At 39.1% G+C, this 24,165-nt stretch overlaps 1 protein-coding gene across 1 annotated transcript in view; it reads left to right on the top strand.

Annotated features, from left to right (window-relative positions):
- Positions 1-24,165, top strand: part of Atm (ATM serine/threonine kinase) — a 112,416-nt gene that overhangs the window by 51,161 nt on the left and 37,090 nt on the right. The window contains exons 25-38 of the mRNA XM_021171910.3: positions 411-580; positions 1,926-2,172; positions 2,852-2,979; positions 4,141-4,267; positions 4,868-5,067; positions 6,447-6,618; positions 7,106-7,270; positions 8,228-8,360; positions 9,084-9,179; positions 10,956-11,127; positions 14,746-14,887; positions 16,448-16,624; positions 17,469-17,646; positions 23,097-23,184. Coding sequence (XP_021027569.1) covers positions 411-580; positions 1,926-2,172; positions 2,852-2,979; positions 4,141-4,267; positions 4,868-5,067; positions 6,447-6,618; positions 7,106-7,270; positions 8,228-8,360; positions 9,084-9,179; positions 10,956-11,127; positions 14,746-14,887; positions 16,448-16,624; positions 17,469-17,646; positions 23,097-23,184 — 2,195 coding nt within the window. The remainder of the gene's footprint in view (positions 1-410; positions 581-1,925; positions 2,173-2,851; positions 2,980-4,140; positions 4,268-4,867; positions 5,068-6,446; positions 6,619-7,105; positions 7,271-8,227; positions 8,361-9,083; positions 9,180-10,955; positions 11,128-14,745; positions 14,888-16,447; positions 16,625-17,468; positions 17,647-23,096; positions 23,185-24,165) is intronic.

The raw sequence follows: 24,165 nt of genomic DNA, 5'->3' as shown, positions 1-24,165 counted from the left end.
CCTAAATGAGTTTACCTTTTACCTATTGGTATTAAAATGAGAGTTTTTAAGAAGTATTTTATTTTACTACCTGATTTTGCAAGTTGTATGTGTTGGGATTTTTTAAAAATGTGGACATGAGGCTGAAAATAATTTTTCCCTAGACTTTCCTTTGAAATATAGTCAGCTGTGTAAAATTAGGCTATTACTTACTTAATGTTTATAATGTGTTTTCTATGTGCTCTATGCTATACCAGTTATTAAATACATTTTCCATTTTCCCATTTGCTATCTTTCTGTCATTCATTGGTGAAGAAATCAAGGTAGAAAAACATTGAGTGACTGCTCTAAAGTCCTATTTTAAATATCAACAAGGAGTGAAATAATAATTATTCCCATTTTCTTAAACATCATGTTTTTCCTTTCTGCAGGTTTTAGAGAAAGTCTCCGAATCGTTTGGATGTAGAAGTTTAGAAGACTTCATGATTTCTCACCTAGACTACCTGGTTTTGGAATGGCTGAACCTTCAAGATACTGAATATAGCTTATCTTCTTTTCCTTTTATGTTATTAAACTACACACGCCTTGAGGATTTCTATCGGTAGGCTGCAGCAGTGTTTCGACAGCCCCCTCCTCCCACCTCACATCCCTGGCTTCAAGTAGGAAGTAGCCTAGTTTTTAGAAAAGTCAGATTGAGACTATATCAGGGACTGTACTTGAACTTAGGATTGTCAGCACTGTTAGTGACCAGGTGTGCATCCTTGAGGGCCATCAGTACATCGTGCATCTTGGTCTACACACAAGTATCTTCCCTTTGGAAAACAATCAAAGATTAATTACTAGTCGCTAATTATTTCCTGCTTGATTTTCTTTCCTATTGCTTAATAGTAGGTTATTTAAACATTATGAGGTTTCAAAACTGACTGCAAAGTAACTGGTTTTGTGGGGACTGAGATCTCGCTCAGTTGTTACAGTGCTCGCCTAGCACGTTCAAAGTCCTGGTTCAGCACTGCCTACGTCAACCAGGCATAGTGGAGTATACTGTCATCCCAGCACTCCGAAGGTAAATGGATGCAGGAAACTCAGTAGTTCAAGGTGATCTCCATCTACATCGGGAGTTCAGTGCCAACTTGTACTATAGAAGACCCTGTAATCCAAAAAAGAGAGAGAGAGAGAGAGAGAGAGAGAGAGAAACAGCATTTTCTGAGAGATGTACATTTGATGGCCTAATCACCCATTCTTTTTTTTGTAGTAACTTGTATTTGTTCTTTCAATTTATAAATTGCTTTTACCTTTGATCTTACAGTATTACCTAAGTTGATTATGTGTAAAAAATAAAATTCCTTAGCTGGGTATGGTAGTGCATGCTGTAATTCTTGAACTTAAGAGGCAGAGGCAGGAGGATTACCACAATTTAGAGGTCAGCATGGTTTATATAATATTTTCCAGGCTAGTCTGGGCTACAGCATGATGCTTAGTCTCAGAAAAAGGGGAGGAAGAATAAAGTTATACTTTTTTAAAAATGTGATTATTTATATTTTACTTTAATTTCCCCACTTACAAAGTGAGAAAAAGAGTATTTAATGATCTACAGGGATAGAGCAATGGCTCAGTAGTTAAGAGCACTGACTTCTCTTCTAGAGAACCCAGGTTAAATTCCCAGCACCCATTTGGTATCTCACAATTATCTATATCTTTTGTTCCAAGGGAGCCAGTGCCCTCTTCTGTCCTTCAGAGGCACCAGGTATGCGCAGCAGTACATAGACATATATGCAGGCAAAACACCATATTCATAAAACTTTTAATAAATAAAAGATTAAAAATGTAAAAAGAATATTTAAAGGCCTAAATTAATGTTTTAAACACTGAATGTTAAAGCATTTTGCTGTTTTGATGTAAAATTTTACTTTGAAATTTATTATAACCTAAATTTTATACTTTTTCAGATCTTGTTACAAGATTTTGATCCCACATTTGGTAATCAGAAGCCATTTTGATGAGGTGAAGTCCATTGCTAATCAGATTCAAAAGTGCTGGAAAAGCCTGTTGGTAGATTGCTTTCCGAAGATTCTTGTGCACATCCTTCCTTACTTTGCCTACGAGGGCACGAGAGACAGCTACGTATCACAGAAGAGAGAGACTGCTACCAAGGTCTACGATACTCTTAAAGGGGAAGACTTCCTAGGAAAACAGGTATGGCTTCAGTTTTTGTCTACCTTTATGTACTGGCAAAAGAAGTAAGCTTGAACGTTTAAGGTTACTGGCCTTAAGCATGACAACTTGAGTTCATATCCTTACATCCACATAAAAGCTGGACTTGGCTGGCAGCTCACACATACATACAACCCCAGAGTCAGGGATCCTGGATATACACTGGCAGTCCTAAAGACTTCCTGTCCTTTGTGAGGCTACCTGTAGCAGAAGCAGATTGGTGAGAAATCTGCCTCTTAGAGAGGAGTCATTTTAATGACTATTAATGAAAGGTGGTACTGGCTTCCAGTATCCAGAGAAGTACACAAGGCATCTACAGGGAATAGTGCCAGTCACAAAGATTTTCTTTTGATAGTTAAGATCTTTAAAGATCTAGTGAACGAATAAAAGATAAGATGCAATTTGCGGGACTTTGCTACCTGGAGAAATTTCCAGTTTGAGGAATTTAATGCAAAATCCAAAGTCAGTTCAAATGATTCTGAAAAATAGAAAGGTTGAAGTGAGGTTTTTGTTGCAGAACTTGGGACTTAGATATTTTTATTTTGTTTTTGGTTTGTTTGTTTGAAGTTATAAAGTAAGGGGTCAGTACATGCCCTTTGTGTTGTTGTGAAGTTCACAGATATAAACGTGTCTGGTCTATTTTAACTTTGTGTCCTTACAGATTGACCAAGTATTCATTGGTAATTTGCCAGAGATTGTGGTGGAGTTGCTGATGACATTGCATGAGACAGCTGACTCAGCGGACTCGGACGCCAGTCAAAGCACCGCCGCCTTCTGTGATTTTTCAGGGTATGCCGGTCTCACACTTGGAGAGCTAGCTGTCGCTGACGAGTGACCTTACTCTCCTGTCTCCTTCACTGTGGTCTTCCAGCTGACATCTTATCTTTTCACTCTTCTGTGGTACTTTGGCATCGAGCCACCTGGTGCCTTTTGAGACTGTTTTTCTTTATGTATTTCAAGGTGTGGCTTCCTTCCCTCCCCACACCTTGGCCTTTCTCTGCTTCCTTTCCCTTGTGGTATTCCTAGCTGTCTAGTTTAATTTAGATGTGAAATCGGTTGGTTGTGTATGAATATTGGTGATGGGGGGCGGGGCTTGACCATAAGGTACTTGAAATTTCTCAATTTTTAAAAAAGATGTAAAAATGTTTTATTTTTATATGTACAGGTGTTTTGCCTGAATGTATGCATGCACGCAGTGGCCATGGAGGCCGCAAGAGAACGTTAGAACCCCTCCATTCCTCACTCCCCGCCTTAGAACTGGAGTTGTGGTTGTTGGCTACCATGTGGGTTAGAAATTGAACTTGGATCCTCTGGAAAAGCTGTCAGTACTCTTAACTGCGGAGCCATCCCTCTAGTCCCCAAAATATTTTGTTTGGATTTTGTTTCTGTGATATAGGGTTTCACTATGTAGCACTGCTGTCCTGGCGCTCTCCTTGTAGAACAGGCTGGCCCCAAACTCAGGAGCTCTGCCGACTTCTGCCTCCCCAGTGCTGGGATTAAAGTCATGTGCTGCTCTGCCCTGCTGAAAATGCTTGATGTTTAACTATGCAGACTATGCTAAGCATGTAACTTAGCAGTAATACTGAGAAAGTGCTCAGACTTTATGTTTTAAATGATGCTATTACTCTAATGCATTGCCCGGCTCAAGATACTGTTGGTCTCACAAGAGTCATAAAGGAGACCTGAAGGCAAGTTATACTGAGTCCCAACTCTGGGGCTGCCATTAACTTTGTAAAAGGTTACATAAACAAATTATGTTAAACAAATCATCTGACATTAATTCCATAGGGAAGATGCCTAATTAATGGTTGTGAATCATTTTGTTGTCTGTGATTTTAAAATAATACAAAAAAAAAACCAAAACCTAGTTTTTCAGTAGAAAACCAGTTTTGTAACTTGGGAGATATTTTATTTTTAAATAACTACATTTCTTTTCTTCTGCTTCTTTAGGGATTTGGATCCTGCCCCCAACCCACCATATTTCCCCTCACATGTCATTCAGGCAACGTTTGCTTACATCAGCAACTGTCATAAAACCAAGTTTAAAAGCATTCTAGAAATTCTTTCTAAAATCCCTGTAAGTACACATTGTATTACTACTACAATAATTTATAAGAAAAGTCCTCTCCAGGTCTTGGAGTTGGGGAGAACATAAAATTTTACTTGACTAATTTAAATAGGAAAGCACTTGATTAACAAGTTGTATCTTGTTATGTTAGTCGGTGGTTAACTAATATGTATTACATATTAGGTCAGGATTTTATGATCTTGCCTTTATAATTAGCTCAGAGAACATGTTTACTGTTTCATTATAATATATTAAGTTTCACTTTACCTTCTCAAAACTAATTGGCAACTTTTTAAAAAGTAAAATTGGGCTGGGTGTGGTGGCACAGTCCTTTAATCCTAGCACTGGAGAGGTGGAGTCAAGTGGATCTCTGTGAGTTCAAGGACAGCCTGGTCTACAGAGTGAGTTCCAGGGATACACAGAGAGAAACCTCATGTCTGGAAAGACCGAAAAACAAAAAGTGAAATGGACACTAACAATTAATGTAACATTTTACATGTGATATCAAGCCCATATCAAAATGATCATTTAATAAGTATAAACTATGTTGGTTGTAGCCAAATATATTTTGTTTTAAAATTTTCTTCTCAATGTGTGCCTATTTTGTAGGATTCCTATCAGAAAATACTTCTGGCCATTTGTGAACAAGCAGCTGAGACAAATAATGTCTTTAAAAAGCACAGAATTCTTAAAATATATCACCTGTTTGTTAGTTTATTACTGAAAGATATACAGAGTGGCCTGGGAGGGGCTTGGGCCTTTGTCCTTCGCGATGTTATTTATACTCTGATTCACTACATCAACAAAAGGTGAGTGAGACATTACAACATACATCTGCATTAGCAGTCCTCTGTGTTTCTCATAAATCCATTTTGCTCTGTCATGTTTTTTTCTATGTCTTCAATGAATAAAAATTTTAAAAACCATCCATCATTTTGGTAGGTGAAATCAATCCTTTCTAGTAGATTTTTTTTACCTACGTAATTGTTTTCTGTCGCTACTCACTGTGTAGCACACTAGACTGTCTCCTCCCCCAGCTGAACCCCAGTACCTGCAGATCTTCCCGTTCTCCCACATTCCCTCTCGTGGGTCTTCAATAACCTCTATCTTATCCTCAACTTTTAAATTTTAAAATTATTTTGAATTCCATTTTTATTAACCCCAGTGCCTGAAGTTCTTTAGGAAATGTTTCTATTTGCTTCCTTTTAATACTTCATGCTTTATTTCTTTACATGGTCTAAAATGTTGTTGCTAAAATCTTACCCCTTCAGTACATAATGTGGTTAAGTGTGGAATCGGGTTCTCCCTAAGGTTTGGCTCTGAATGCTGCTTCATGCATGTTAGTATCTGGGTGTGCTTATGGAGGCCAGAGTGGGACATGCTGCATCTTCCTGTATCTCCCACCACCTTATTTCATTGAGACAGGGTTTCTAAGTGAGAATCTGGCCATTGCAGCTAATCTAGCTGGCCAACAAGTTCCTGGCCCACCAGTCCTGTACCATGGGACAGCCATGCCCGGGTCTTTACATAGGAGCTTCGGATTAGCATTTAGGTTGTCAGGCTTTCAGAGTAAACACTCTTACCCACTGAGGCATCACCCCAGCCTTGTTTGACCTTTATCCCTTTTCTTCTCTGTTCCTTCCTCCTTCCTTTCTTTCCTCCCTCCCTCCCTTCCTGTCTTATTATTTATTATGCTTATTTATTACTGAACACCAGCTGGTAACAAGCTGCTGCTTTGTCAGTGATTTTCTTGCTGCATGTATCCAATGAAGCCCGGCCCTCTTTGCCTGCTTTTGGACAGGACCCTTCAGAGGTTATTTGAATATCAGTAGTACTAGGGATGTGGAGAGCATGAAAGAGAATAAGACTTTTGTTTACAAAAAAAGCACTGTCCTTCAGTGCTTGCTGGCTTGCAGTGATTCTTTAGATCTTTCTTTCTCTCTTCCTTTCTTTTTTGAATGATTGTGACAGTTTTTTTGTTTTGCAGTAATTATATGATGTATCTTTCAGACATCCTTTGTCTTTTTTGTATTATTACCATTGAGATATTAGCTATGACACTTTTTTGTCAAACTCTATAAGAATTAGAGACATTGAGTAAAAAAGAAGTTGAAATTTATTTCAGAGTAGTTTGTTAGGCCTTGTTTTTCATTCATTCATTCATTCATTCATTCATTTTTCCTGTTAGGTCTTCTCATTTCACAGATGTGTCCTTGCGTAGCTTTTCCCTTTGCTGTGACCTATTAAGTCGAGTTTGTCATACAGCTGTAACTCAATGTAAGGATGCTCTAGAAAGCCATCTTCACGTTATCGTTGGCACACTTATTCCCCTTGTGGATTATCAGGAAGTTCAAGAACAGGTAATTTCCTAGTGCATCTACAACAGAATATTTGAGATGAAAGATACTCTTAGGAACTGAATGCTTTAAGTTTACCTTAATGAAAATGCTTTTTGATAAATGGTGGAGAAGACATTTTTAGCAAATTAATCCTTGAAATCAATTATTACCCCTTGATGATTTTGATCTAATAAATCTGATAGTTTCATCTGTTACACTGAACTCTAGTCAGAAGTAGAGCTAACAATTCCCATCGTGATGGTCCGTGAGATCTCCCATAAATAACATTCCATTATGAATTCCTTATACCTCCTTGTTCAGCACTGTAAGTATTTTAGAAGTGTTTGAAGCCATAACCACTAATAGCTGGGTAATACTTAATGCCGTTAGAACATGTCTTCTGGACTAGGGTAGCAGAGGTTTGTTTATAATGTTTATAATGTCATAATGGAATTTGGCTCTTTAAATATAATTATGACTTCTCTCTCTTCTTTTGATAATTATTTAGGTATTGGACCTGTTGAAGTACTTAGTGATAGATAACAAAGACAATAAAAACCTCTTTGTCACAATTAAGCTTTTGGATCCTTTTCCTGACCATGTTATTTTTAAGGATTTGCGTCTTACTCAACAGAAAATCAAATATAGTGGAGGACCTTTTTCACTCTTAGAGGTAATAAACATTTTATTTATAATTTTGTATTATAGAACATAGGCAAAAGTATTATTTTAAAACATTAGTGCTTCACTGATAAGGACAAGAATGCTTTCTGTTGTAGTAAAATTAATACATACGATTTACCTTCTTAAATACAATACAAATCTTTTAAAAATATACATAGATATTTTAAATGTATACATCTGCGTGTATATGTACCTTACATCTGCATGTGCCCAAGGAAGCCAAAAGGTTTCAGAGTCCCCTACCACTGAAGTTATGTGTGGCTCTGAGTCATCTGACAGGAGTTCTGGGAACTGAGTGCAGGTCTCCTGCAGGAGCGGCCAGCTGTTTTAATCACTGGGCCATCTTTTCAGCCTCTAAGAACAGATCTTTTTACATCTTCTTGCATTGCATTTAAAGTACAGATATCAAAGGTTCCTGACGGAGATAAATTTGAATATCAGAGAATATGATATAAAATAGTATTAATTTTAACATACATAAGGTCCTATGGTTCATTAATATCTCAAAATTGCCAAGTGTTTCTTTGAGAGTCAGTAATGTTTATATTAGAGAGGATATTAAGAATTTTCTCTTTATAAATTTTAGTTATATCTATAACATTTTTTAAAATGTTATAATTTTAAAAATCATTCCATTAAGACTATAATATGAAAACATTTAATACATTTAAGGTGTACAATACTGTTATCCTAACAAATAAATAAATTTGTAACATTTCCTTCCAACTCAGTTCTGTTGACATCTAATATAGATATCAGAATCTCTTGGAATTTAAGCTCTTAAAACATTGTCAGAATTCAAGTGGAAGAAGGAGCTTAGTTCTTCCATGTTGGTTTTATGGGTCAGCATCTATAGACAGTGCTTACTATCTTATCTTGTATTGTTCCAGTCTTCACAGTTAGCCAGTACATACTCACCTAATAGTAAATTAATTTGGTCTTTTAGGAAATAAACCATTTTCTCTCAGTAAGTGCTTATAATCCACTTCCGCTGACCAGGCTTGAAGGACTGAAGGATCTTCGAAGACAACTGGAACAACATAAAGATCAGATGCTAGATCTTCTCAGAGCATCTCAGGGTACTAGTTTATATATTTGTTTATTTTAATATTTATTTTATATGTATGGGTGTTCTGCTTGCATATGTGTTATGTGCACCACGTGAATGCTGTGCACATAAAAGGGTATTCAGTGCACATAAGAGGGTATCAGATCCCCTGGAACTTGAGTTAACAGATGGTTGTGAGCTGCCGTGTGGGTGCTGGGGACTGAACCAGGATCCTCTGAGCAGCAAGTGCTCTTAACAGATGAGCCATCTCTACAACCCCCTTGGAGGAATAATTTTAACATGAATTTTTTCTTCCTGTTTCTTTCTCAAATATTCTTTTGTGAATTTTTCTTAGCTTGCCACCACCACCACCACCACCACCATTTGTATTCCTGTCATTACAGAGAGGCCACTGGATGGCACAGGTCTAAATTCTGAATACTGTGTGGGAACAGCCTAAGCAAGGTTCCTTCTAGCTTTTGTGTTGAACGATTCTTATGTTTCAAGTTATTTTTGATTTTGCTAAGATTATTAACTTTTCTGTTCAACTTGTTCCAAATATTTCTTTATTTGGTGGGTAAATCTTGCTAATCATTTCCCTGTGATTGTATTTCAGAAGGAAGTTCAAATTCTATCTACATGTATTTTTAAAATTTGTTTATGATTTAAAACCTCTTAAAATGTGCTAGTTTGGGGAGTGGATGTACTACTGTCCTTATGATAATTGAAGCACTTTTCTCTAAATTATTTCTAGATAACCCACAAGATGGCATTGTGGTGAAGCTAGTTGTCAGCCTGTTGCAGTTATCCAAGATGGCAGTGAACCAGACTGGTGAAAGAGAAGTTCTAGGTAAATGATGTAGGCGAATGGTCTTCTTTAGAATGGTCAGAATGAGCATAAGCTCCTCATTTGATTCACTGGAAAATTAAGGATGGCTTGCTAAGTTATATCTCTGTTTAATTCAGGTAACCCTGGATAGCCAAGTGCCTTTTATATTCCCCAAATAGGCATTTAAGATAAAGTTAGCAATTATAATCAATACTGTATAAATGTTAACCGTAAAATGCCATATAAATGTGCAGGGAAACCATAAATCTCTGCTTAGTTAAGTTGAGACTTAATAAACTTCTGAAATGTTTTATAGCTATGACTTACTGGTGGTATTTAATGTTTATTTTGTTTATAACAAGCAGGAACAGAGATGCTGAAGGATGGCTGTCTTAGTCAGGGTTCCTATTTCTGCATAAAACCTCACAACCAAGAAGCAAGTTGGGGAGGAAAGGGTTTATACAGCTTATACTTCCACATTGCTGTACATCACCAAAGGAAGTCAGGACTGGAACTCAAGCAGGTCAGGAAGCAGGAGCTGATGCAGAGGCCACGGAGGGATGTTACTTACTGGCTTGCTTCCCCTGGCTTGCTCAGCTTGCTTTCTTATAGAACCAGGACTACCAGCCCAGAGATGGATGGTACCACCCACAATGGACTCTACCCCCTTGATCACTAATTGAGAAAATGCCTTACAGCTGCATCTCATGGAGGCATTTCCTCAACTGAAGCTCCTTTCTCTGTGATAATTCTAGCCTGTATCAAGTTGACACACAAAACCAGCCAGTACAATGGTTAAACTCAGATTTTTTTAAAAATACCATTTAAGTCTTTCATTGCTGCCTTTAGGCATAGTCTAATCTAAGGTAACTTGCTAACATGTTGAATATAGGCACTTAGATTTGGTGGTCTTAGGGTGGGAAAATCACATGGTTAATGCTAGCCAGAGGCGGGCATGGCAGCAGTGCTTTATGGGAAGAATAAGTGCTGATGGAGCCCATCTGGTGCCCACCTCCTCTCTCAGTGGGAGCCTGCTGCCCTGCATGCCTAACGTTTAGACTGGTTTTTATTTAAATTTATCTTATGTATAGACTTGAATACAGCCCATATGTTCCTGATTTCAAGTATTTGTACACAATTAAAGAATAACTGCATTCCCTTCCCAGATCTAGAAACTGAACCTGCCTCATCAGAATCATCAACGCTGCCCCACCCCAGATTAACATCTTTGTTCCTCATGCTGTTTCTGGCCATAAACCTGAGCTGCGCCGGCTGGGATCCCTCAGTAGCTTTCTTACGTAATATAAAGTGAACCTGCTTTGGACATATGATACACATCACACTTAGTGGTAGAAGAAAAATCCTTTCCTCTAACTAACATCAGGCAAAGAGAAGTTATCCCCTTTACTGCTTGCATTCAGTACTGTATGTGAGTTCCAGCTCGAGGTACCAAGCACGGAGCAGAACTGAGAAGTGTGCAGAGTGAAAAAGAAGCAAAGCTGCCTGTGTTTGTAGATGCATGATGGCCTATGCTTAAAACACTCTTGATTTTCTTTTCAAAATTTTAAAGTCGATACTTCATGCGGTGCCAGACATGTTAATGCTTTTGCTTCTAATATTCTGTTACTATAATTGTTAACTTATTTCCTGTCATCTCTGGTGAAAAATATATTACCACACTGATGTATTTTGTAGCTTTCTTTACTCCCTGTGTTAGAAAACACTGAAGTCTTGAAGCATGATAAAACAGTGTTAATACTTTTTATGACTCTACTAAAATGAGGTTCCTATATGCAGAGGCTGTCGGAAGGTGTTTGGGAGAAATAGGCCCTCTGGATTTCTCCACCATAGCTGTACAGCATAACAAAGATGTGTCCTATACCAAAGCCTACGGGTTACCTGAAGACAGAGAACTTCAGTGGACCTTGATAATGCTGACTGCCCTCAACAATACCCTGGTAGAGGACAGGTGAGTACAGAGGACGCCTTTCATCTGATAGAGACATCACATCTGGCCTTCAGGAAAATGATACCCATACTTCACTCAAGTGTACACTTCCTTTTTCTTTTTTGAAGGTTTTTATATTTTTTATGTAAATCAATGTTTTGTGTGCATCTACGTATGTGCACCACAGGCATGCCTGGTGCTCCTGTGGCTCTGAAGAGTGTATTGGATATCTTAGAGCAGGAGTTGGATGATCGTAAAGCGCCATGTAGAATCGAGCCCAGGTCCTCTGCAAGAACACCGAGTACTCTTAACCACTGAGTCATACTCTAGTCTTTCAAGTCCTTACATTAAAGAAAAAAAAATGTTGTATATTTTAATGAAACTCATTTATGACTTTGTGTGATCAAATACCCATTATTCCTGACACTTGATGGTGGTGAAGTTTGTCTGTTTTAAATTCAAGTAAGACGAAGTTAGACAGAGGATAAATCAGTAAGCTGCAGGTGGTCCACACAGATAGTTAAAATACAGAACTATGGACTGGTGGGGTGGCTCAGCAGGGAAAAGGACTGTCAGCAGGTGTAACAGCCTGAATTTGATCCCCAAAGCTAAGGGGGGCGGGGGAGAGAACCTGCTCCTGAACGTTGTCTTCTGACCCCCACAAGCGTACTGTGTCACGCACCTTCACCCTCACACACACAATAATAATGTTAAGTACAGGAATGTCAAGAGTGTTCAAAATAACACCTAAAATAGTGATTCTTGCCGGGGCGGCAAGCACTTGGGAGGCAGAGGCAGGCAGATTTCTGAGTTCAAGGCCAGCCTGGTCTACAAAGTGAGTTCTGGGACAGCCTGTCTCAAAAAAAAAAAAAAAAAAATAGTGATTCTTAGAGCCAGAGTGCTTTGTTCCTTCAAGCTAATCTTTATTTTGATTCCGCTAAAATAATCCATGGAGCAAAAGCTTTGTAACCTCAGAAGGTTTTTTTTGTTGTTGTTGTTTTGTTTTGTTTTTTGGTTTTTCGAGACAGGATTTCTCTGTATAGCCCTGGCTGTCCTGGAACTCACTTTGTAAACCAGGCCTCGAACTCAGAAATCTGCCTACCTCTGCCTCCTGAGTGCTGGGATTAAAGGCGTGCGCCACCACGCCCAGCTGGGATTTCTTTCTTTTCATTGTTTGACTTCTTATTTGTTGTTTCTACTACTATTATTAATTGTTTACAATCCTGGGGACTAACCAGGACCTTACACACCCTTAACATCACTGAGTCATAGTCTCAGCTCTCTCATTATTTATCCCTCGACTGACTGGTTTATTTGTCCACCCTGTCATTACCATTTGTGGGAGGGTAAGTTCTACCCACACATCTCTTTTTTTTTTTTTTTTTTTTTTTGGTTTTTCGAGACAGGGTTTCTCTGTGTAGCCCTGGCTGTCCTGGCACTCACTTTGTAGACCAGGCTGGCCTCGAACTCAGAAATCCACCTGCCTCTGCCTCCCACCCACACATCTCTTACAGGTATTTATGTATTTTGACTTTTTTCTTCTGCCTCTCTTAACCTACCATGTTTCTATTATTGATTTAATGAACCTGATTTTCGTTATTGTTGTTTTTGTTATGTTAAACTGGCTGGCATGGGTTTTTTTTCCCCTAATATTTTATTATACAAATTTTCATACATATAATAAAGGAGAAAAATTTACAGTGAATATGTTTACTTACTGTATAAGTTCTTACACTAACATTTTACTGGTGTCTTTTTTAATCATGTTCCCCTATCTTTCTACCATTTTTAATCCATTTCTTTCTCTCATTATTTTGAGACAGAATCTCATATAATTCAGGCTGGCCTTGAACTTGCTTATAACTTGGTGATCCTGAACTCCTGATCTTATTTCTGCCCTGTGCTTCCTAACAGCTGAGATGGGAACATATGCTATTCTATCCACATGTGCTAATCTAACAGCATGTGCTACTGGATTAATCTTTCTTGACTTTTTAAAGAGATTTTCCACAGGAAACTTAATCATAAAATGATATAGGAATCCAGTAAGCTGAAGTTGTTGTTGTTGTTGTTGTTGTTGTTGTTGTCGTCTAGCAATGCACAGACCTGTTAGTGTGACATAAGCATAAGAAGACTAGGCAACAGACAGTTCTTTTCTCTTCTACTGTAGAAGGGGGAAGCACTGGGTGTTTAAGGGCTTTCAGCCTACAAAGGGGGTGTTGACTAAGGAAGTCACCACAATAGCCGATCTGAACATACTTCTTTGAGGAAGCGTCAAATGATCTAATTAACGATGAATTAACCTGAGAGAACAGGAGTAGAGCATTCCATACAGGGGTGACCAAGCAAGATCGTTTTATTTATATTTATCTGATGTGATACTGATATTTGTATACACGCATATGTGCCATGAATTTTTATATACAGTGGTATTGTGATGCATCGTCAAGCATAACATCATTATATGACAAACCATCGGCTGTTCTGGTTTGCTTTCTATTGCTGTGATAAGCATCATGGCCAGAAAAAGTAAATTGGTAGAGGGAAGGGCGTATTTCACAGTCCACTGGGAAAGGAAGTCAGAGTGGGAACTCAAGAAGGCAGGAACTAGAGCAGAGCTGATGGATGAAGGCTTACTGGCTTGCTCTGTGGTCAGCTAATCTATTAGATCACCTACCTAGTGGTAGCACTGCTCACAGTGGGCAGGGCCCTCCTACATCAGTCATGCCCTTCAAACTTCTCGACAGGCCAGTCTGATGAAGGCATCTTCTCAGAGAACTCTGGCTTGCATCAAGTTGACAATACCTTAACCAGCACAGTGACTAAGGGGTGAAATTAGAAACAGGAACTGGTTATGCTAATTACTGCTGTAGTACAGAGGAGAAAGTTAGACAGATAGTGAGCATGAGTGAGGGACATGACAGGAACGAGGACATGTTCTTAGTATAGCCACTAGGATTTGCTAAGGAATTAGATGTGGGAAACTGAGTCCAGGGTTAGAGGTCATCTGAGTAGACAAAACGCTCCTGAACAAAATTGAACCATCCTTTGGTCCTTGTGCTTCCTCCAGTCTCGGGCCCAGTAACAGTCTCTCTGTCAGTTGACCGCATTTTTAGGTCTCTTGTAGCCCTCCATTTCCTGGGGTGTTTTTGTTTTAGTAAAAAGAGAGTTCTGCTTTTTATCCAGAGGTTTTAAATGCTGATGGTTTTCAACTAACTGGTTTGTCAGAATGAGTGTATGTTCCTTCAAAAAGTATCTTTCCAGTAGTTTTAACATTTGGAGTAAGATATTGTACCTCACATCCAGAATGATTTGTATCACTGGAGAAAACATCAGCATGTTTCCTCAGGTGAATTAGGATTTCGCCACTTTCACTAATCATATTTATTAGGCTACATTATTTCCAAACAATTCTTCTTAAATTTATGGTCAGTATAGCAGTCATTGTGCAGAATGAAGAGAATTGCTATTGATTAGTAACTTGTATTTACTGAGCAGCTATTTTTAAAATCCTTTGACTTTCTCAGACTTTCGCAGTGTTATAGAATATTATAGACAAGTTTCTAATATTTTAAATTATGACGTTTAAAACTTTCCATAGCATTCCAGGTTAATAAATTAACTATTTATGTTTTTCAGTGTCAAAATTCGATGTGCTGCTGCTACCTGTTTGAAAAACATTTTGGCTACAAAGACTGGACATATTTTCTGGGAGAATTATAAGACATCAGCGGATCCAATGCTGACCTATCTACAACCTTTTAGAACATCGAGGAAAAAGGTATTTTAAGTAACTAATATACTGCTTGCTAGAAAGATTCAGACTGTACATACTGAATTCAAGGGATTTGTGATTTTTCCCTAGGCAGATTAGAAAGTCCAAATGGATAACATAAAGAGATGCTGATTTGGGGCTAAGGGAAACTCTTTCCCAGTATACCTGTGATATTTGCATCATTGATCCGGGATATTTTGGGGGTTGTGATCAGCCAACAAGCAATTACTGCTTAGCATACCTTTGATAAAATAGAAGATGTTTAAGCTTCTTTGATGTATGTTAATCATCATGGCAATCCCGTTGAAAGCTGTCTGCAGTGTCTTTAAGAGCTTTTGCATCTTTGCTCTAAGCATTTCTCTTTTCAGAAAGTGACAGCAATATGCAGTTTTTTGGGGTTTTTTGCTTTTTTTTTTTAACTTGTTTGAATTTAATGGAAATACGCATCATTGAAATAGTCATTTTAATGTATCATAGTTTTGGTTCCCAGTAAAATTAGTAGTAAAACAGACTGTTAATGAAGTTGATAATGTAGCCTAATGTAACGTATTGGGTTTTTTATTTGGTTGGTTTGGGTTTTTGTTTCTTTGGTTTTTTGATTTGGGGGTGTTTTGGTTTGGGTTGGGCTTTTGTTGTTATTTCAGAGACTGGGAGTTGTTGTTTGGTCTGGTTTTGTTTTTGTTTTTTGAGATAGGGTTTTTCTATGTAGCCATAGCAGTGCTAGAACTCACTTTGTAGACCAGGCTGGCCTTGAACTCAGAGATTCACTTGCCTTTGCCTCCTAAGTGCTGGGATTAAAGGTGTATGCCACCACCTCCCAGCTAAATATTGTACTTTTAACATGTAAATTTTACATTTTATTTTGAAATCAATTTTGTGTAGATTTGAATCAGTTTTACATATGAGCCAGGTGAGGCAGAGATTGTGGCTTGTGTGGCTGCCAGTGAATGACAGAGCTAACAGAGGAATTCAAATTTCTCATTCCCTACACATAATATTTTTACAGTTTCACTCCCTCAGTTTAGATCCCCCATCCCACATGTGTGCTCCCCACTTCCCTTGTTTGTTTCTCTGGCAAACATTGCCTCTTAGGGCCTTGTGCTTGACCACTGACTTATACCCCTAGCTCCATTTTACTTTTGAGATAGGATTCCACTAAGATACCAAGCAGGCTTTGAAGGTAAAATCCTCTTGCCTCAACTCTTGAATAGGTGGGATTACAGACCTGAACCACCATTCCTGGTCTAATCTTTTTAACTTTTATTAAACATTTTTTTCATTTGTGTGTGTGTGTGTGTGTGTGTGTGTGTGTACGTGTACATGTATGTGCCATGGCACACATACACAGGTGAAAGAACAACTTGCCAGAGTCAGTTCTCTCCTTAGACCATGTATGTTCTTGAATCAAACTTTAGTCAGAGAGGGTTGACGGCAAGTACCTTTACTTCCTGACTTATTTTGTGTGCACAGGCCCCAGGTGTAGTTTAAGTGCACTCAGTTTTATTGGAAGCAGATTGACTGTACCTGGTTATTTATTTGACATAGGAAATGACTTTCTGCCTTTAGTTTTTAGAAGTGCCCCGATCTGTTAAAGAAGATGTTTTAGAAGGCCTGGATGCTGTGAATCTGTGGGTTCCTCAAAGTGAAAGTCATGACATTTGGATAAAGACACTGACGTGTGCCTTTCTGGACAGTGGAGGCATAAACAGTGAAATTCTCCAGTTATTAAAGCCAATGTGTGAAGTAAGAGGATTAATCTGACTTAGAGCCTATGTTTTTGTTGTTTGTTTGCTTTTCCCATTAATTTAAATTCTGTGTCTCTGATTGTGATCTACATATTTGAAAATAACTCTAAATGATGAGTAAACCATCCACCAGTGTAATGTAACCCACAAGTCCACGGAAGTGGCTCTCTCCGTTTAGCCAGAACAAACAGCAGGCTTTAGGTTTAAGAAAGCAACATACTAGTTAAATTCTACAAATTGTTGCAATAATTAGTAGTGATGCTTAAAGTAATTGAGATTATAAGTTATTTACGTTATTGAAAGTCAGCTCCTATTTCTTCACTGCCATTTGGCATTCTCCAGTATGCTTTCTGGGTGAAGCTATTCCATTTCACATGGAAGGTCTGGGACAGCCAGTTTCAGCAGATCCTAAGTAGGTGAGCCGGTCCCATTGCTAAGAGTGTTTGGGGCCTGGAGTGTGGCTCCCGGGGAGAGCAGGTACTGCTAATGAATGCATTAGTCAGTCCCTGGGATCAGTCCTGGTGCCTTGCTGCCTTTTTGTTGTTGCTGTTTTGAGATAGGGTCTGGTGTCTCCTGAACTCTGTGTGTAACCAGGATAACTGACCTGGTGTTCCTGCCACCTTCTCCCAAGGTTGGAAACCCTTTGCTTGGTATTGCTGGGTTGTTTTTGTTCTGTTTTGTTTTTCTTTATTTTAATCACTACTAGATACACACTTTTGCTTATTGTATGGAGGATCAGTGTAATTTTTAATTGATATGTCAGAGGAGTAGGGGAATGAACATTTTCAGTAAATGATGTTACTCTAATTCAAACAATTGAGTGGATATATGCCATGTCCTAGGCGAAAACCGACTTCTGTCAGATGTTGCTGCCATACTTGATCCATGATGTTTTACTCCAAGATACACATGAATCGTGGAGAACTCTGCTGTCTGCGCATGTCCGAGGATTTTTCACTAGTTGTTTTAAGCATTCCTCCCAAGCAAGCCGCTCAGCAACTCCTGCAAATTCGGATTCAGGTATCCTGTTTGTTAGTGTTTATACCGTTAGCATCTCAGCTCTAGATAAAGATGGTTCAGTAAGTTACAGGGCAGCTTTCTGCACACCCCTTACACCAGGCATTGTGCCTGCAGTGTGGACGTGAACCACCCAGCACTCCCGTTTTAGTAGTGGAAAAAAACATGTAAACAGACTCGTCCACATGTGTTGTTGTACCATGGAAGAGTTGAGATGGAGTTTTTATATTTTTAGACGTCTAGCCAACTACTCTTTAAAAACTTTACCACCAGCCAGGCGTGATGACTCACGCCTTTAATCCCAGCACTTGGGAGGCAGAGTCAGGCGGATTTCTGAGTTCGAGGCCAGCCTGGTCTACAAAGTAAGTTCCAGGACACCCAGGGCTATACAGAGAAACCCTGTCTCGAAAAAAAAAAAAACTTCACCACCAAGTCATGCATATTTTTGTAGGCAATAAAAGTTCTACAAATTTTTTTAATTACCCATAATCATACCCATAACCAAAGATATCTACATTTGGATTCATATGTATATAAATATAAACTTGTATATTTACATATGTTTTGCATTTAGATTATATCCATCTAATTTTTTAATTATTTTAAAGAAACAATTAGATTGTGTTTTACTTAATCTTCAATTTTACTTCCATGGTGAGAAGTGAGTGTTTCTCGGGCCTTAAAAGAGCATATCAAATAAATCACAGGAGCATTTCCGATACTATTTACTAACAGAAGTAATTACATTAAGGGGGTTAGGAAGACGACTCAGCAGGTAAGATGTCAGAGTTTGGATCCCCAGCACACCGGTAAAAGACATGTTGCATTTCAAGAAGTAGCATTTTAGGGGCTGGAGAGATGGCTCAGTGGTTAAAAGCACTGCTGCTCTTCTGGAGGTTCCTGAGTTCAATTCCCAGCAACCACATTGTAGCTCATAACCATCTGTAATGAGATCTGATGCCCTCTTCTGGTGTGTCTGAAGACAGCTACAGTGTACTCATATAAATAAAAATACAAAAATAATTAAAAAAAGAAGTAGCATTTTAATAAAAACCACACCTTAGTGTGTTTATTACAGTCATTTCAGCATAATTGTGGCTATTCAGTTGTCCCAGTTTTCTGCTTTGACTATGATGGGGTGGTTTGAAATGTCTTTGGTGCCCTTTTGACTTCATGTTGCTGTTTTTATGTATCCGAGTTGAGAGCTACTGGGGCGAGTTGACTAGTGCCTACTGAGTTAGAATTCTGTAGGGTAAGATCCAATGTCCTGCTGAATAGCAGAACACTCCTGACTGTGATTATGTATGGCATGTAGAAGCAGATAGACAAGCCTTTGAGGTATTGGAAAGTCCATAACCTGAGTTCAGTTCTCAGCTTCACATTGGCTGGCTCACCTATAGCTCCAGCTCCCTGGGGACCTGACACGCCTCTCCTCCATGGGTGCCTGCATTCACCTACACACACATTTTTAAAAATCTTTCTTAAAAAAAAAAACCTATTCTAAACAAATAAAATTTTGAGGAGATGAACATATTTAACCTGACTAAAACATTAAAAAAAAATACATTCCTGAATTGAAAAATCTAATGGCATCCCATTAATATGTATGATTTAAGTTAAAAGTTTTAAAAGAACAAATCTATCTGAAAAAAAACATGCAAATATAAACATAGACAAGGTTACCCCTCTTGTGGCCCTCCTAGGTTAGGAGCTGTTCATCTAAATAGTCTGGAATGGTTTATGGGTAAGGGTGCTTGCCACCAAAGCCTGAGTTTCGTCATGAGAATCCCGCACAGTGAAAGAAGAGAACCAACCTGCACACTCTGACCTCTGCATAAGCCCCGTGCAGCCAGTGCTCCCACACACAATGATTACTGTAATTATGTTTATTAATAAAATAAGTATAATCTTTAAAGCCCTAAATTAAAAATTATTGCAGACACTCTGCAAACTATGTAAAATATATCACCTATGTTTAATTGGGAAAATAGAGATGTAAGTCCACAATTACAAGTAACCATTTAAAGTCTAAATTTATTATAAGTACTGTTTAAGACCATCTTACTACTCACATTTATGCTCTGACCACGTAGTAGCAAAATCATCTAGTTTCATCTCTGCATAGAGTACCAATATTTAAAACTCTTACTGAAAATGACAATAAGTGTAGATTCCTATAAATCTTAAATGCTGTGTCTCAAGGTCTCACACCTTTGCTGGAATGTCTCAAACTCAGTTGTGTGAATAAAAACAAACACCCACACTACAACACTTTATCACCCATCTGAATGCACATCCTGCCAGTTGTGTTCCCTCTGTGCCCTCATCCTTTCTGCTTTCCAGCTCTGGTTCAGCAGTAGAGATCCCCTCACTGTCTTCTGAGTTCTACTTGATACTAGCCACCTCGGATGTACCTTTTTTCCTTTTCTTTTTTTCTTCTCCTCTTTCTTTCTTTTTTTTCTTTCTTTCTCCTTTTGAGACAGCAACTCAAACTGTCCTGAAACTCAGGCGGCAGTGGAGTACCCTAATTCTTCTGCCTTTGCCTCTCAAGTGCTGGCTATAGGTGCCATGACACCCAGTGTACACAGAGCTGGGGACTGAGCCCATGGTTTCCTGCAGGCTAGCCAAGCACTCTTACCAACCGAGCTACTCTCTCAGCTCCATCACACTCTGCTAACGTCCCCTGGGTCTCTATCCTCTCCCTTTCCCTGACTGACTGGTATTTTGACTTCAGATGTAACTTTCTCTTTGAGGCCTTTCTTAGTCCAGGTGAGGTGACTCTCCTGTGACTTCTGCAGCATTCTTACCTTTTCTCTCACACCCCTTGTGCAACCATGTTAAGAGCCTCCAGGCTAGTCAGCAAGCTCTGTGCGCAGGAACCGTCTTGATTTGTTCATGGTTGTAAATGTGCTAAGCACCTAGCACATAAGACATTGCAAACATCTCAAAGCAGTAGATATACCTGCTTCAGAAACAAATTATAATTTGTTTTTTCAATTGGATATTTTATCTATTTACATTACAAATGTTTTCCCCTTTCCAGGTCTCCTCTTCAGAAACCCCTTATCCCATCCCATCCCCCTCCCTCTGCCTCTATGAAGGTGCTCCTGTACCCACCTACCCACTCCTGTCTTCCTGCCTGGCATTCCCCTACACTGGGGCATCAAACATCCTCATGCCGAAGGGCCTCTCTTCCCACTGATGTCTAACAAGGCCATCCTCTGCCACATATGCGGCCAATGCCATGGGTCCCTTTATGTATATTCTTTGGTTGGTGGTCCAGTCCCTGGGAGCTTCAGGGGGGTCTGGCCTGTTGACACTGTTGTTCCCTCTGTGGGGCTGCAAACCTCAGCTCCTTCAGTCCTTTCTCCAACTCCTCTATTGGGGACCCTGGGCTCAGTCCAATGGTTGGCTATAAGCATCTGCCTCTCTACTTGTCAGGCTCTGGCAGAGCCTCTCAGGAGACAGCCATATCAGGCTTCCATCAGCAAGTACTTCCCAGTATCCAGGTTTAGTGGCTGTATATGGAATGGATCTCCAGGTGGGGCACTCTCTGGATGGCCTTTCCTTCAGTCTGTGCTCTACACTCTATCTCCATACTTCCTCCTGTATTTTGTTCCCCCTTCTAAGAAGCACTGAAGCATCCACACTTTGGTCTTCCTTCGTCTTAGGTTTCATATGGTCTGTGAATTGAATCTTGGGTATTCCAAACTTTTGAGCTAATGTCCACTTAACAGTGAGTACATACCGTGTGTTCTTTTGTGACTGAGTTACTTCACTCAGGATGATATTTTCAAGTTCCATTCATTTGCCTGCGAATTTCATCAAGTCATTGTTTTTAATAGCTGAGTAGTACTCCATTGTGTAAATGTACCACATTTTCTGTATCCATTCCTCTGTTGAGGAATATCTGGGTTGTTTTTAGCTTCTGGCTATTATATATATGGCTGCTATGAACATAGTGGAGCATGTGTCCTTATTACATGTTGGAGCATCTTCTGGGTAGATGCCCAGGAGTGGTATAGCTGGGTCCTCAGGTAGTACTATGTCCAATTTTCTGAGGAACCACCATACTGATTTCCAGAGTGGTTGTACAAGCTTGCAATCCCACCAACAATGGAGAAGTGTTCTTCTTTCTTTCTCCACATCCTCGCCAGCATCTGCTGTCACCTGAGTTTTTGATCTTAGCCATTCTGACTGGTGTGAGGTGGAATCTCAGGGTTGTTTGGATTTGCATTTCCCTGATGAACATTTCTTTAGGTACTTATCAGCCATTCGAGTTTTCTCAGTTGAGAATTCTCTGTTTAGCTCTGCTCCCCAAATAACCCAAATAGGGTTATTTGATTCTCTGGAGTCTAACTTCTTGAGTTCTTTGTATATATTGAATATTAGCCCTCTATCAGATGTGAGATTGGTAAAGATCTTTTCCCAATCAGTTGGTTGCCATTTTGTCCTATTGACAGTGTCCTTTGCCATACAGAAGCTTGGTGATTTTATGAGGTCCCATTTGTCAATTCTTGATCTTAGACCATAAACCATTGGTGTTCTGTTCAGGAAAATTTCTCCTGTGCCCATGTGTTGGAGACTTTTCCCCACTTTCTCTTCTATTAGTTTCAGTGTATCTGATTTTATGTGGAACTCCTTGATCCACTTGGACTTGAGCTTTGTACAGGGAAAAAAGAATGGACCAATTTGTATTCTTCTACATGTTGACCAACAGTTGAACCAGCACCATTTGTTGAAAATGCTCTTTTTTCCACTGGATGGTTTTAGCTCCTTTGTCAAAGATCAGGTGACCATAGGTTCATTTCTTTTTTTCCAATTCTATTCCATTGACCTTCCTGTCTATTTTTATACCAGTACCATGCAGTTTTTATCACTATTGCTCTGTAGTACAGCTTGAAGTCAGGGATGGTGATTCCCCCAGAAGTTCTTTTATTGTTGAGAATAGTTTTTGCTATTGTGGGTTTTTTGTTATTCTAAATGAATTTGCAAATTGCTCTTTCTAACTATGAAGAATTGAGTTGGAAACAAATTATAATTTGTAACAAACTCTTTACGTTATATTTTTATATTTATATGTTTCCTTTGAAATAAAAGGAATGCCACTAAATTAAATTGATTTCTATTTTTTAGAAAGTGATTTTGTGGTGCTGGTGAGATGGCTCAGCGGTTAAGAGCACTGACTGCTCTTCCAAAGGTCCTGAGTTCAAATCCCAGCAACCACATGGTGGCTCACAACCATCTGTAACAAAAATCTGATGCCCTCTTCTGGAGTGTCTGAAGACAGCTACAGTGTACACACATATAATAAATAAATAAATCTTTTTTTTAAAAAGTGTTTTTTGTGTTGGACAAGCCTCCCATCATAACCTTACAGTGTAGGACACACAGACAAGAAAAGACTTTCATGGCAGTGTGAGACTAAGAAGACATATTTCTGTTTTCGTTAGAGTCAGAGAGCTTTCTCCGATGCTGTTTGGATAAAAAGTCACAAAGAACCATGCTTGCTGTTGTCGACTATCTGAGAAGGCAAAAGAGGTAAAATGATAACCGTTGTTTCACGGGTTTGGGAACTGGGCACTCTAACTTCTTCTGCTGCTTTTTAATCTGATTATTTTATATGCAACTGTTTCAGACTGCTCAAATTGATTGGTGTGGTGCTTGTGCATTAAATTTTTAATTTAATAATCCATATGCAGGACTGCACCTGGGCTACATATGGGAGACTGTCAGTTTTGTCCCAGCTGTATCAGCAGGCATCCTGCAGGAGCTAAGTCATGCAGGCTTTAGCTTATCGCAGCAGGGAAGATGCGGGAACTGAGCACATGGTTTTCTAAGGTTATTCTCAGTACTGCAGCTGCTCATGAACTCGTTCTTTAGAGTAGCTGGGGTTGGATTTCATCGTTATCTTCTTTTATGAGACTAAAGCCTTTCCTGCTCTGTGCCAAACTTACCATGACAATCTCTAGTAAGTCTGTGACATTGTCATGGGGGTGATTTAGGTAAGTTACTTTACAGTATAGTATCTTTGTTTCTATTGTAATTTTTTTTTGAGACCAGGTCATTGTAGCCTAAGGTACCTTTGACTACAGTTCTCCACGTAGCTCAGCATAGCCTTGAATTCCTGACGTTCCTCCACTTGGAGTGCTGGGTTTTAATAAGCATGTACCATTGTCCCAGGCCTTCAAAGGGTTATTAACAAAGTTCAGAAATAGCTCAAAATGGGTAGTGCAGCTGAAGTGTGCTGCTAGCAAGTTACCAGAACTCTGGAGAAGTAGCTCAGAGTGGTCTGGTCCATCTTACGATTTTTCAACTTTACATCAATGTGTGGCAGCATTCAGAGAAAGAAAGCTGGACTTCAGATTCCGGTCATGTTCCAGGCTGGTGAAAATACAGCATGATCCTTTTTTTTCTTTCTCACCTTTGTAGCCCTGGCTGTCCTTAAACTCACAGAAATCTACATGCATCTGCCTCCTGAGTGCTGGGACTAAAGGATGCACCACTATGTTCAGCAATCCC

Source organism: Mus caroli, unplaced genomic scaffold, assembly GCF_978045245.1.
Source record: "Mus caroli unplaced genomic scaffold, Mus_caroli_1 scaffold_11, whole genome shotgun sequence".
In the NCBI taxonomy this organism is placed as follows: Eukaryota; Metazoa; Chordata; class Mammalia; order Rodentia; family Muridae; genus Mus; species Mus caroli.
This window is presented reverse-complemented; position numbering and strand designations above follow the sequence as displayed.